At 29.4% G+C, this 16,225-nt stretch overlaps 1 protein-coding gene and 1 long non-coding RNA gene across 3 annotated transcripts in view; one reads left to right on the top strand and one right to left on the bottom strand.

Annotated features, from left to right (window-relative positions):
* The window catches only part of LOC132934973 (uncharacterized), a 130,244-nt gene that overhangs the window by 113,651 nt on the left and 368 nt on the right, over nt 1-16,225 (bottom strand). For both annotated transcript variants that reach the window (XR_009663127.1, XR_009663126.1), the window contains exon 2: nt 16,063-16,183. This is a non-coding gene — a long non-coding RNA (uncharacterized LOC132934973). The remainder of the gene's footprint in view (nt 1-16,062; nt 16,184-16,225) is intronic.
* Nucleotides 10,093-14,066, top strand: LOC132937247 (uncharacterized). The gene is made up of 2 exons (XM_061004081.1): nt 10,093-11,094; nt 11,589-14,066. Exons 1-2 carry the CDS (start codon nt 10,495-10,497, stop codon nt 13,401-13,403), a joined length of 2,415 nt encoding a protein of 804 aa, XP_060860064.1. The 5' UTR covers nt 10,093-10,494; the 3' UTR covers nt 13,404-14,066.

Raw genomic sequence — 16,225 nt, 5'->3', positions numbered from 1 at the left:
AATAATAAGCCTGGTAAAAACTACAATACAAACAAAAGGAATAAGCAAAAAGTACCCTCACACAAAGATAAATCTGAGGATAAATCTAAATCCGTTTACAAAAACCGAGCAAAAAACAAAAGATCAAAGTATTTTTTCAAGATTCAGAAGACTCTGATGTGGAGTTAAAATTATGTGTTAATGGACCAGATAATAATGATGTTGTTTTGTTGGATTCAAAAGAGTTACAAGTTACTAACACCAAAGAAGAATATAAAAACCGGAATGGAATGACATTAAACCAGGAGTTTATTTATTAGTAAGATTTATGGGATACAATAAAAAAACCTCGTAGAAAAGAAACAAAATTTCAGTATGTTTGTTGTGTGATTAAAGTAGAAACTGATGAAGATGAAGGTATCATACAAGTTCAAGGCATGGCAAATTAAAAAACAAACAAACATATCTCTATGAAAGAAAATGACACTTCGTGTATTAGTATGGATATGGTTTTAACAGTTCTTCCCGAACCCATACTTGTGCAAGACAATAGAAAATTATTATGTCTTTCCCAAAAACATTGATGTATATGAAAAATAAAATTAATTAAAAACAAAAAATAATATTTACATACTTAATTTTAATATATTTTGTTTTAATTAATTTATTATGTATAATATTAATGTGTAAGTACCGAGGTAGGTAAGTAGATACTTTATTGTAATTTCATATTAAAAAATATTTTAATTATTTTAAAATACTTTTTAATTATAGGCAGGTACCTCGTGGTTTTTCTAATTTGTATTTATGTATTCAGGTATATAAATATAACTCGACAGAAGTGCATTTTTTTATTCAAGGAACATTTTTCATTTTAAAAGCGATTTTATTATTATTATTATTATTATTTTTTTTTTTTTTTTTTGTTTAAATTATGATTAAAAAAATATTTGTGCAAATTAAAATGTTGTGTAAAATAATTAAATAAAAGTGCATATTTTTAGAGCATATTTGTACTTTTTTAAGTGCATAAGTGCAGCATATTTGGAACTTTTTTAGTGCATTAAGTTCCGAGCCCTAGTGATTAAAGATATGTAATTTTTTGTTTTTGTTCCACGGGAGTTCGATGAAACGTTTTTGTTGTCATATCACCAATTTTTTAGAAAATTCAATAATCTATAACGAAATGAAACCATTAATAATAAATACGTTGAGTAGTGAAATAATTATAATGAAATGTATTGTAATTTTCTCCCACCAAAGCCAACAAAGTCTTATATTGCGAACAAAAAATCGAGTGGGTGAACCGGTCGGCCCGACGACGCGAGTGCGGTGGCCGTGATTCTAGATTTTATAATAACCGTACGATTTCGATGATTTTTACAAAAGGACCATCTGCACAATTGTTATGATTTTTTTCCAATTCATAAAGGACTAATAAATTGCTTTCATGATTAAATAGATCCGGCAAAAAGAACACCAAACTTTACACTGTTAAAATGGGCAACTCAAATGTGCTGACTTAAGGTTTATGTTAATACTAGAATGGGGCAAATGCCCCAGTTGCCCCCCCCCCCTAAATGACGCAACTAGTGTAGCATCATCTTAATACTCTTATGCGCACCTTTTGTAAATGTGTACGCAGTAAGTGATTATTAGTGTGTGTGAGTATGTGTAAATAAAAAGCAGAACTGTCCAGCACGCGTAAGTACAAGTGACATTTCGGCGTTTTTCGCGTGAATGATAAACAATTTATGTTAATTTGTATGTACATATTGTCAATCCTGCCGATGAACCTGATAACGCGATAATACTTCTGAAAACTGATTTGAATTTTATTAATACTTCAACTTGACATCGAATCTAGGAAAAGAAATCCCCGAACTTATACGTAACTGTTGGATAAAGCTGTAAAAAAAAACTTAATAATAATAAAGAAAAAGAAAATTTGAATGATATTTAATATCTAATATATAAAATACTTGTGTCACAATGTTAGTTACCATACTCCTCTGAAACGGCTTGAACGATTTTTATGAAATTTTATATGCATATTCAGTAGGTCTGAGAGTCAGCTACTATCTATTTTTCATACCCATAAGTGATAAGGGCTGTCCAGAAAAAAATAAAAATAGTGTATTATATGGTTGCTATTAGTTAATCGGGCATGTTTGTTGATGTTATATGACCTCTTTGTTCATAAAGTAAATCTACTCTTTTTATTAATTTTTCTTCCGTTTATCACGGCTCTTTAGAAAACTATTAAGACATTTTTGCTTTTGACCCCCCCCCCCAAAAAAAAAAAAAAAGTACCATCTAGATTCACTTTTGCATCAGAGAAGATACCATTTTTAAACTATTTTGAGATGCTTATGTTTTTATGATCCATTTACAACAGATAAGTCTGATCGTTTACACAAAATTAATAATGTCCTTGGTCCTATAATTTCTAATATTCAAACTAAATACTATCCTAAAGAATGTTTATCATTAGATGAATCTATGCTTCTGTGGAGAGGAAGGTTAAGCTTTAGACAGTATATCCCTAGTAAAGTACACAAATATGGAATAAAATGTTTTGAACTTTGTACTGATGATGGGTTCATTTTAGTTTTAATTATTTATAAAGGTAAAGGTACAGTAACAGATTCAAGAGGAGTGACGTTTGGTATTGTGGATAAACTAATGAAGAACTATTTAGGGAAAGGCCATACACTGTTCATGGATAATTATTATAATAGTGTACAACTAGCTGAGTATTTATATAAAAATAAAACTCATATAGTTGGAACTTTAAGAAAAAATAGAAAATATAATCCTAGTATAATTGCTGCAAAATTAAAAAAAGGTGAAGCAGTTCATGCACAAAAAAATAATGTACATGTAACAAAATGGGTTGATAAAAGATTAGTGTGTATGATATGAACAAAACACAATTTAGGTTTTGAAAATGTAATTGATAAATTTGGTAGACAAAAATTCAAACCTACTGTGGTCGTTGACTATAATAATCACATGTCAGGAATAGATAGAGCTGATCAAATGATGAGCTACTATCCAATGCCCAGGAAATGTATGCGTTGGTATATAAAAGTATTTTTTCATTTAGTGGATATCTGTTTATGGAACTCAAACTACTTATATAATTTACAAGTATCAACAATTTCCCATCTAGAATTTAGAAGACAAATTATAAGTTCTTTACTTGATGTTCCATTGAATAAAAGACCATCATGCAGCCCTAAATCTTTAACAATAAAGGAAACTCAAAGTAAACCATTACACAATATACAAAAAGTTCAAAAACGAAAAAGATGTAGGGTATGCCATGCTAATAAAAAAAGAAGCACAACTCTATTTATATGTGACACTTGTAAAGATGAAAAAGGAAATACTATAGGTTTATGTGCAGATCCTTGTTTTAAAATGAATCATACAAAATAGTTTGATAAATAATTTTTTTTTATTATAAATATAAAAAAGGTTTTGTTTTTTTTAAATGTTTTAATTTAGTTTTATACATAAACTATTTAATTTCAAACTTATACTTACATACATGGAAAATTTAAAAATTGTTATTTGATTTTTTGTTAAGTTTTTATTATGTTTTACAAAGGTGTTGATTTTTTTATTTTTAATGGTTTATTTCATATCTATGAGGGTTGTATCAATTTTAATTTTATAATTTAATTATTATAACTATTATTTTATTTATTTGTTGGTATTTTTATATTATTTTCTATGTCAATCATAGTTAACAAGTGGGTTTTTATAATGAGTATCCTTAAAAAAAACCGGTGTCAACATAAGTTGACATTAAAGTTAGAGCTTTTAAATGTTGTAAATGATCAAATTTGTTATTTAAGCAGTGAAATTAATTTATTTCTGTAAAAAAAAAAGTAATTTTTCCAAAAATTTATTTTTGGTTTTTTATAAGGATACACAATTTGCATGCGGTCATGAACGTGTTAAATAATAAGAAACAAATGATCATAAAAAAGTCAAGTTTCTGTTGGTTGCTTGATAATAAAATCCATAGAGTGAGCAACGATTGTCTTCGTCGTTTTATGAATGTTACCGACCAAAATCCACAAGTAAAACTTAAAAGAAGTATAAGATCAAACTTCGAATCGAAGCAACAGTCTGATTCAAAACAAGGTAGAATTAAAAAACAAAAAAAACAGGATTTAAATATAAATAAATCTCCTTCAAAATCACCTAATTTACTTTTGGCATCAAATGAAAACTTTGATATTGAAAATGATATATTAAAACTGTGTGATGACAATGAAGATGATGACATATTATTGGACAATATTTTAAATGATGTCACTGAAGTTCAATATAGGAAACCAGTATTAACAGATATAAAAACTGGTGACTTTCTATTGGTACAGTTTATTGGTGGTAATAGAAAAAAAACCAAATTTTCATACATATGTTGTGTGAACCGTATGGATGAAAATCAAGATAGATGTATACTGGTACAGGGCTTACAAAAAGAAAATTATCAAAAAACCCAATTTTCTATAAAAGAAAATGACTTATCAAGTATTACCATTGATATGATTTTAGCTATTCTACCTAAACCAAAACTTATACAGTGCAATAGAAAATTTATTTATGAATTTCCGGGGAGTGTTGATGTAAATAAAAAGTAACACTTATAATTAAATTTGTTTTTTTTTTTTTAAAACCTAAGTTAAGTAACTTAGTTGCTTATTTTATATTTGTCATTCCTACTATGATAGGTACATATAAATTATGTTATGTTTGTTTTCTTTTTATTTAGGTCATACCTTAATTACCTCGATAATTACCATTATTAATATATTATTTTTTAAAAAAATGTTCATTCAAATTAAAACAAAAGACTGTTTTTAAAGGTACTATACAAGACTAAGTATTTTAAGATAGATTTGTGAAGTAATCAATATTATTAATTAATACCTACTCATATTTATTATTCCTGTTATCATAGGTACATATAAATTATGTTAGGTATGTTTGTTTTCTCTTTATTTAAATCATATAAATTATGTTATGTTTATTTTCTTTTTATTTAAATCATATAAATTATGTTATGTTTGTTTTCTTTTTATTTAAATCATATAAATGATATTATATTTGTTTTCTTTTTATTTAAGTCATACCATAATTAATATATTGTTATTTAAAAAAATGTTTATTAAAATTAAAACAAAAGACTGTTTTTAAAGGTACTATAAAAGACTAAGTATTTTAAGATAGATTTGTGGAAGTACTCAATATTATTACTTAATACTTACTCATATTTATTATTCCTGTTATGATAGGTAAATATAAATTATGTTATGTTTGTTTTATTTTTATTTAAATCATATAAATGACATTATATTAGTTTTCTTTTTATTAAGTCATACTATAAATTATAATCTCGATTATAATATTAATATATTGTTATTTAAAAAGTTGTTTGTTATAATTATGAGTAATAAAAATAATTGTTTTTTTTTTATATGATAATTACCAAGGTTTTTCAACTTATACTTTACAAATGCTACAGGCCTTTAATTTGTACCCTGTTAACTAATTATTGCAAGGGCGTACCCAGGAATTTTTCAAAGGGGGGTCCAAATTTTTTAACATGTAAAAAGTATACAATCAACCTTGAGAATTATAAATTCTGTCTGTAAGTGGTTAGGGGGTCCAGACCCAAAAACCCTCCTTAGGTATGCCCCTGAATTAAATACATAGTTAACATTTTCAATGTAACCTTATTTCTTATATTGTTAATTTTTGATAATCTTAGATAATCTATGATAATCTTGATAATCATATGATAATCTTGATAATCTTGATAATCAGTAATCTGGTGTACACAATTTTTGATAGTGGTTTGCCCCTCGGGTGAAATTGAATACTGGTGAAAATGTATCATATAAATGTTTAAAAGAACAATTTGGTGTATGTGAAGATGATTTGTGCACAGAAATAATATTATTACAAAATATGACCGATATACCAAATGGTGGAACTTCAGTTAAAACAATACATGAATGGTTAGATTAGCTACAAGATTCTAACAAAAGTGAAATTTTTACTAACTTTTCTAAAGCTTTACAGTTATTTGTAACAATACCTGTTACAAGTTACAGTTGTGAACGCTCCTTCTCAAAAATGACTCATGTTAAAAGTAAACTTCGAACAACTATGACCCAAAAAAGATTGGATTCTGATGTTATTTGTTGAACAACATAAAACTAATAATGTGGATATTGACGAGGTCATCGAAGAGTTTAATGTACTAAATGACCCGACACGCCGAATGGTGTTGTAACTTTAATTATAATATCATTATTCATTAATCATTATTAATTAATTGTTTATATAAATAAAATAAAATTGAAAATTCCAAGTTGGAAAATGAATGAATTGTATATTTGTGTGTGTGGGTGTGTGTGTGTGTGTGTGTGTGTGTGTGTGGTAATCATATATAGGGATTTACCAGTTACCTACGTGTATTCTGTAATAAATGTGTAATTAAATGTGCAGAATGTGCTGCACCTGAAGTAAAATCCTGGGACCGCCTATGCATTATAGAGACATACAGCTCATTAATACTAATAATGACACTAATACTAATAATAAGTTGTACTTTTATTTAACATCATATCGAGCATCGTATTAATCATGACTAAATAAATAGGTTGCCTAGCTTTGATAGCAACACGTGGTTTATGCATTTACGTATACAGCACAAAAGTGTTCGGTATTATTGAGGGTATTATATTTTATTCGAAGTATCTACCAACACAAAATGGATTTATTTTGGCGTGCTTTACCCACCACAGACTATGATATAATATTATTAGATAAGATATAATTAATAATTATATTAGAGTCAATGAGCAATAGGTAGGTGTACTATAATACACATTGACCACTATTTTATAATATTATGTAATATCTTGGAAGTCCCAGCAATATAATTATATAATAACGACCGATCATAATTTTAACGATCGATATTACCTCGGATATTACCATTGATTATAAATAGTATTTATAATCAATGATATCGTATACCTAATCGTATGGACAACAGATCGTTGATAAAGTCTACTTATGCACGGGGAAGTTGTGATTTAAAAATAGTTTTTGTTCCAAAATGTATATTAATGTAATAATACTGAACAATTGAAAATATAAATTTAAAACAAAACTCAAAAGTATACCTGTCGAATTCCAAACATGCAAACAAAAATGTAAAAAAAATATGTAAAATAAAATTGGTGTTATTTTAACAAGAATATTATGATTTAAATCGTACACATTACCACATTTTTTTTCAGATTTCAAATTACCATATTCTAATAAATATATAGGTACTTCACATATAGTTCGGTTCCCTGATGATTAGGTATTTACTCGGGTATTTAAGTAATAAGTATATCAGGCCATAAGGGCGTATTAAATTTAAATTGACGCAAGCCGGAAAATCTTTAAAAAATAACTCAACTCAACTGCTTATAAGCTGTATAAACGTACCCACCGTAATATAATAAATTCGCGAGCGATGATTGATATTGAGAAAATGTGTGTTCAATATTTGAGTAAGATCGACTACAAAATTATAGTAACGATATAAATAATTAAACACCCTGAAAATAATTTTGCACACGTGATATAAATAATAATACACTAACCGGATAGAAGATATTGGCAACGACGCGAACACGAAATAACTTCATGGTAACGTACATGGCCGGCTGAAATGGCGTACCAGCGGCGTCTGACTCCGCGAGATTCGGTAACGGCTGCGTGGCGAGGTACGGTGGACGGTGACAGGAACGGTACCCAAAATATCGCGCGATTGCCGGATCGCAGTTCTAATGTCACGTCGCGGATTAAACAAAACTTTAAGAAAACGCGTACGCGAGATGTGCAAATGTGCAATTAGAACCCATTTGCGAAACGTCCGATAAAATAAAATAAAACCGCACGAAAATCATTTCGCTGCATCGGTCGTGCGGCGACTATCGAGTCCGACGATTTCTCTATTCTGATCATGCTGTTCCGTCGCAATACGAAGCGACGAAATACAAACGGTTTTGTTTTTCGTCGCATTTGTCGGAGTCACGTGGGACACGGCGAAGAAAAGAGGCAACGCACACGGGCATCCATAAATACCGAACATCGCGAAACCACGAGGTTTTTAAGCAAAACGCCGAAATGCCGATACACGAGGCGCACAACTGAGACAACAAGACCAAACGAGTGACGAGTGACGACTGACGAGTGACGAGACCACGATAGTGGCGAGTGAGACGATGGGCCATCGGGGACGGACGAGTGCGCGACCGACGACGCGCGACGTTTCGTGGTTCGTAGCTCGCGCGACTTTTCGCCATAGGTGCCGAGTGGGGGGCTTTCACAGAACAGAGTGGAGAGGTGGTGCTGGCGATGGGATATTATTAATATGTTTATCGGTAGCGCACGGTTTAAATAAAATTGTCCCTGTCTCGGTGGTCGGCGAACAAAATAATATAATTGTTGATATGTACCGTCATGGACGAAAGTGTAACATATTATTATTATAGCAAGATATTAAGTCAATGGAACGATGATTTTCAAATATACGACGGTCATACTATCATTAAGGGTCTTCGTCACTAGATTTTTCAAGCGCTAAAATGGTCTTTGAATTTCCAAAAATAAACACGGTTCAATCTATTCGATTTCAATTTTGAAAACTGTTCTGAACTCGTTACCTAGTCTTCTGTGTTTACACCAGATCATTTTTAATAATAAATATTTTTTAATTAAATACAAGCTATTAAGGAACTGATATTTTAAGAATTTAAAACAGCTATAAAAAGCTTAATATTAGATTATTTCAAAATGTATCTGGTGTGAACTTAGATTAAGATCTTGGCTTTAATTTTGTATAGGTATGTTATTTCTCTAAACCTGCCTCGGAAGCCGTAAATATGGAAATACTAGAACATGTTTATTGATATAATGATAGATATAAAATAATTTGTTGCACAACCTGTGCTGCTCAACAATTCCAACGGCGACCAAGATTATTAAATCCCCCACTCCTTATTCCTGGAAATGCGTCGACGGACGCGACTCGCGGCACGAGCGATAACACGACAGCTGCCGCCCGCCCGCCTGGCTATTTTTATCCATTGCTTTTGTATACACAATACAGCCTACTAATTGATTATTATTATGAAAATCATTTCCGTCTTGAGCTTCAAACGTGAACATTGAAATGAATTCGAGTAATTCCAATACGAGAATATGCAAAAAAAAGAGAGGGTTTCCATCAAAAAAGAAGAAATCTAAGATAATAGGTTCACAAAGCTTGTTTAAAAGTCGATGGACAAGGTACATATTTTATTATTATATTTTTTTATGGTGTATAGTAAATGCTAATATAAACAACCAGTGAAAATGTCATGGTCATGTGTTTTAAAGTTACACTAAAAACCAAAATCGGATTTTGTCAAAAACCGATTTTGCGTGAAAAATTCAGTTTTTGTTTAAATTTTTTTTTTTTGTTTTTGTTTAAAATTACGTATTTATTTGACCTCCCCAATGCACCAACTAGATTCACTTTCCCATCGAACAAGATACTGAAGTAGAAAATCGAAGCATTATTTCGACTACTTATCGTGTACACAGACACAAATAAAAAAAAATAAAACATACATAATTGTTAAAATCAATACATTCATCGCTCCACTCAGAATCTAAAATAGACGTCATATTGAATATTATTATACTATAGGTATAACAAATAATAACCATTTCAAAATTTGGATTTTTTTGCCCTTTTTTTTACACATGAATTATTAACGATTCACTATCAAACGGTTTTATATTTTTGTTATTATTAAAAATAGTAGTTTTATAAATAGGTCTATTTTTTAATTTATTTTTAATTAGTAGTCATATAAAAAGGAAACCTTCGCCAAATGTTTGATTTGGCCTTTTATTTACTCATTATATAGGCTATAGGTTTTTGAAAAAATTTGGTTAAACCTGCTGTATGCAACCGCCAACCCACCCTAATTGAAAAATAAATTACTTGTATCAAAATAAAATATATTACAATTTAAATAAAATGTATCATAGACTTAACCATATTATTATAGTGACTTAATCTATGACCGAAGTCCACTACAACCCTACTATACAGCAGAGCGAGTTCCCGGTTTTTTTTTTAAATTAACTTCTACATTTTTAGTATGGTGTAAATATTACGAACATTTTAATGATTAACAAGATATATAATTAATTGTGGTTTAGTTTTATATATACGTATATACTTTTAATTTATCCAGAGAGCACAGTGATCAAACTTCTTCAAATACACAAATTTCAGTCTCACCTGTACCTGTTGATGTAGTTCCAAATCCTGCTCTAACTGAAAATTGTACACCTGCTATTTCCCAAGCTGCAAAAGTCTCTTTTTCATTATCTCAAGATGATGTTAACCTAGCCCAACCATTAGCTACGTCTATGGAATATGACGTAAATTCTGATGTTGATACGCACAAGCTAGAAACAAGTATTTCACCTATCAAGAATCATGAACACACTATAGTTGGACGACGAATTTTAGATTTAGCTTATATATGTCAACAAATTAAAGAAAAAGATAATCACGACCCATACGGTTGCTCATTTAAGGACATGGTTTGTGTCAATGAAAAAAAAATTGGTTTAAAATCATCTTTTGCATTTAAATGCAATTTTTGTCTGAAAACATATACAATTGACTCGGAAAGTTCAGAAGCGAATATGACGGATATAAATATTGCTGCAGTAGCTGGTATAATGAATGTGGGTGGAGGATTTAGTCAGCTTCAAACTATGACCGCTTCTTTGGAAATACCTCCCTTAAGTCAGTTTGTGTACAATAAGTCACATGATATAGTTTGCAAATCATTTAATGAATGTGCTCTTAAAGAAATGGAGGCAGCTGCAAAAGAAGAAGCTCAACTAGCCGTAAGTGCCGGAGACATAGATACTGACGGAACTCCCCTTATTTCAGTAGTTGCAGATGGATCCTGGTGCAAACGGTCTTACAGGTCAACTTACAATTCATTATCAGGCGCTGTAAGTTGATATTATATTCTTATTTTAATTTAATAAATTTATGATATGCTATACAAAAGTAATATATTTTACTATTTTTAGTATACCTAAGTATATTACAGTAGGTTGAATTAATTTTTGCCAAAAACATTGCATTTGAAAATTGTGTGTAGGTATATACCCATTTTATATATAAAATGTAATAATATAATATGTTTTTAATGTTTCAAATATACCCATAAATAATATTTTTTAGTTACAGCAAAATAAATAAAATCGTTATTCTTCATTTAAATAACTAATTTTGTCGAAATTTGAACTTAAAATATCTATACCTATAAGAACTTGTGTTGATACATTTTTTTAGAGTTTTTGGTTATAATATGAACTACTCATGAGAAACCTTGTAATTTTTCTAGATACTGTTTACAATATTGTACATATTATAATTAAATAATAGATTATATTATGTTCTTATTAAATATTTAAAATTGTTTTTATTTTTGTATATTTAGGCTGCAATAATTGGGTATAGAACGAAAAAAGTTTTATTTTTGGGAGTAAAAAATAAATACTGTTCAATCTGTATTCGTTCTGGTCTTGGTTCAAAAGAAGTTAAAGAACATTGTTGCACTAAAAATTGGTCGGATAAAAATGGATCGTCGGGTATGGAAGCAGCTGTAATAGTTGAAGGTTTTAAACAAAGTGAACCTATGTATGGTATAAGGTATCAAAAATTGATAGCCGATGGAGACTCAAGCGTATACAAAAAAATTTTAGAAGCAAGGCCTTATAAAAATTTAACTGTACAAAAAGTTGAATGCCGTAACCACCTTCTTCGTAATTTTTGTAACAAACTTAGAGATATAACTACGAAAAAACAAGCAGGTCAATTAGCTCATAGAAAATTGTTATCACGTAATATTCTACGAATGCGAAAAGGTATAGTGAAAGCTATTGAATATAGAAAAAAAGAAAATTCAGTTATAGGACTCAGAAATGATATTTTAAATGTTGTCAATCATGTTTTCGGTGATCATAGTAGTTGCTCAAAATATTTTTGTGACATAACCGACGATAATAATTCAAACGATATTAATTACATGGAAAAAATTTTTAGTACAGATAGAGTGTTTATAGATAGCGTAATGCAACCTATTAGGTATCTTGCTAGACATACTTCAAGCTTGATACTGAATGTTGACAGCAATATAGTTGAATCTTTTAATGCCATTATTGCAAAACTTATAGGAGGGAAAAGAGTGAATTTTGCTCTAAAAGGGTCATACGCTGGACGTTGTGCGATTGCTACAGTTACTAAAAATTCTAAAAGACCTTTTTATTCTTTGCACAAGACAATTTTAAAAAATAGTCCCTTTAAAAAATTGCCATCAGTGAAAATGGAAATAACACGACGAGATAATCAATTTCGTCAAAATAATCGCTTGACGAAAAATAAAAGGTTTAAAAAAAAATTATTTGGTGTGAATGACTCAAATGCTTCATATGGAGAAAATTCAATGAAACCAGATATGAATGAAAATGAATATAATATAGAAAAATTGGAAGTCATTGAGTCCATGAAAAAAATTGCTGCACAAAGAGAGGTAATAGAAAGACAAACTGTTAACCAAAGTTCTTGTCAGAATTGGTTGGACATTAGGCGTAAATTACTTACTGCTTCAAACTTTGGAAGCATAATTAACCGTCGTCCAGACACGGGTTGTGAAAATCTAATAAAAAATTTAATTTATACTAGTGATGTTGATACAATAGCAATGGAGTATGGAAGAAATCATGAAAATGAAGCTAAAATTTGTTTAGAAAATTTACTAAGTATAAAAATAAGAGAGTGTGGATTGTTCATTGATGAGTTTAATTATTTCATTGGAGCAACTCCAGATGGATTAATTGATGAAGATGGCTTGGTCGAAATAAAATGTCCTCAATCAGCTGCAGATCTGACTCCCGAAGAAGGAATTGAAAAAAAAAAAATTAGCTGTTGGAAAAAAACTAATAATGGGACCACTTATGAAATTAAAAAAAATCATAAGTGGTATTACCAAGTACAGGGACAGTTAAATGTTTGTCAAAGGGATTATTGTATTCTCGCCGTGTGGACAAAAAAAGGAATGAAGTATGAAATAATTAAAAGGGACATTCATTTTTGGACTACTATCATGTTGCCGAAACTTCAAAATTTTTTTTTCAATTGCTTTTTGCCGGAATTGGTCGACCCGAGGCACTCACGTAGTATGCCAATACGGAATCCAGAGTACATAATTAGAGCACAAGAAGAAAAAAAAAATAAACGTTTAAAGCTTCTTTAATATTTTGTTTTAAGTAATATTGAGTTTTGTTAAAGTATATAGTTTAAGTATATACAAATATTAAGTTTTTTTTTACAATGTACCTTAACATATTATGAAATCGTCTATACGTTAAAATAAAATAAAAATATTATTTATATATTCGTTTATGATTTATTGTCTTACTTATATATACACATATACATTACAAACATAAATTAATATAATTAATGACTAAGGGACATTCGTATTGCCGGTTGTACTAGGTTTCTACTAAATGCTATTCACTGACGACTGACCGTGAGAGGTGGAACATTTAAATTATTATATCCCCAAAATACCTATTGATTTGCATAGTAATAATATTGGAATACAAGCGTATATAATAATAGGTCAATAAAAGTATAATAGGTTATGCGTCTGTAAAAATAAAATTACCAAAGCGTATGCGAAGCGTACCGTAAATTATTAAATAAATCGAACGTTGCGTCGCGCTTGAATTGTGTAGTCAATACGAGTAGTATTGAGAGAATGATGCGCCGCTCCCGGAGACGGTTTCAATCACTCGCTCACGCGTCGGTAAGCGACCGAAGTGGGCGTGGTATAAAGCATTGCGTGAGAGGTTTTACGACATCTAGTGAGCGTTGTTACGTTTTAGTTTTACTGTCGAAGACCCTTAAGTAGTATTGATTTACCAAATACCTTCCAATATTATGATTAATATGAAAACCAATAGCTGCAGTTGCGACTAATGAGTGGTGATATTAGTTAACACACATTACACATTTTATACCAGAAAACTTGTTTGCGTACAACAAAAAACATTAAAACCCGTTAATACAAATTGTTGACCTGAAAAAATGCGATTCGTCTTCGTACGACTATTATAAATCACATTTTTTATATTCTGGAAAATAAGGTTTTCATCGTCATTACAATAGCCAATTTTACTCACCACGTCCTAACATCTATGTGGGTTACCTAGTTATCGAAGAAAAATTACAAATTCAATCAAATCAAACTTAAAATGATATTCAATAAAGAAAAATGTTATTTATGTTCAGCAAATAGACGCCATAATTAAACTAAATTGTTTAGACGAATGTAACAAATCCTTAAACCGTTTTGAATATTTAAATCAAATAGGCATAAAATATAGTGTTTGAAATGTTTGAATAGTATTATAATATGTGCAATTGGTATGTTTTATTGTTTTCATATTCGAACAATTTTTTAGTACAAATTTTCAAATTTCAATACCCATTTTAATCTATTATTTTTCAAATTAGATTTAATTGATCAATCGACGAATTATACAATTTACATTTTAAAAGTAAGATTATTATCTAAATTCTAGGGCATCTCGGAGATATCATTAAGATATTTAAATTTTGAACAGTGAAGACAATAATTATGATAATTTTATAATAAAAATTTTAAATGTAGTTACAAAATAATTACAGTTTTAAAATACCTACTCATAACTTGCATTTTAATTAAAATTTCAATAAAAGCCTCTGAGGTGAGATTCATTACAATAGCTTGTAATATATTTGCGATTTTTTTAATTTTGTTATATTATATGTCGGTGTGTATATTAACACATTATCATAATTTTAATATTATTCAAATTTCAAAGTATATTACTTAATAATCAATACTATTATTACTAAAATATAAGCTTCTAGGCTTCGTACCCAAAAATAAAATAAATCTGTTGATCATGATTCATAATATCGGTACCTACAGGCTACAAGCTACAACGTATAACGATTCCGCAGATATTTTGTTGGGCGTACGATCTAACAAAAGTAGGCCAGCGCATTTCGGTGGTGGATGTTTGTCCCTTCGGGCCTCGGACAGGATAGTGTAATTTTACTGTATTCGATTTGAATGCAATGATTGCATTCGATAAAAAACAATTCTGAGCGGACGAAGGAATCTTTTTTATTTAATTTTATTCGTTTCTCTATGGTGATAAACAAAGCGTTTTAAGAACAGCTTAAGAACGATTTATATAAATAGGTAATTTATATAATTATAATTTATAATTAGGAAATACCATAAAAATGAAAAAAAATATAAAATAAAAGAAAAATCTCAAAAGTCGCTCAAATGTTTTAAAAATTTTACCATGTCTAGGTATAATATAAGTAAACAACCTACATTTCAAGTTTTTACGAATGTTTTTAACCAAATTACAACAAAAAAACTCCCAAAATTAAAATGTCTATAAACAGCTCAAAAATGGCTAAAATTTTCCAAACTTTAAACCGTAAGGTACAAAATCCAAAATATAACAAAGAATATCTCTTGTCATTTTTCATTTGAAGCAATATTTCTGGTAGAAAACGTCGTCCGTAATTATTTAATATTATAAAATCGTGAAATCGTACGTTTTTTCTCCTTTAACCGCTTTTATTTCGAGTAGCGTTTCGAAAATCGAAAAATGACCTGTCTAAAGTACTAGCTCAAGAACATTACCTTTCAGAAAAAATGCTATACTTGATACTTTTGAGCAAGTTTAGAGGGAGAAAAAGTGCTTACAGAATAAAAAAGAAATAAACATCATTGTAAAACCATTACATTCCTCGCTCCGCTCAGAATCTAAAATCGTAGCTACGTATAATCGAATAATTCGAATATTAGTTGTAGCAGTTCAAGTAAATATTAATCTTACCTGCAATATTTTTTAGCCGACCAAAACTTCCTTTATATTTTCTTTTCTCGTCGTTTCTGTAAGCTCCATTTCCACCGCTTCTTTCTTTTCCACAAATGTTGTTGATATAGGTAGTAGGTACCTATAAATACATAATAGACATATCATTATAATTTATAATTAT

The sequence above is a fragment of the Metopolophium dirhodum genome, chromosome 1, assembly GCF_019925205.1.
Source record: "Metopolophium dirhodum isolate CAU chromosome 1, ASM1992520v1, whole genome shotgun sequence".
Lineage (NCBI taxonomy): Eukaryota > Metazoa > Arthropoda > Insecta > Hemiptera > Aphididae > Metopolophium > Metopolophium dirhodum.
The sequence above is the reverse complement of the archived record's forward strand: the minus strand, read 5'-3'. Positions and strand labels throughout refer to the sequence as shown.

Excerpts from the sequence above, each read along its gene's own strand:
- LOC132937247 (XM_061004081.1), top strand. The coding sequence starts at position 10,495 with ATGGAATATGACGTAAATTCTGATGTTGATACGCACAAGCTAGAAACA. Across the intron at positions 11,095-11,588 it reads ACAATTCATTATCAGGCGCT|GCTGCAATAATTGGGTATAG; the intron begins GTAAGTTGATAT and ends TTGTATATTTAG.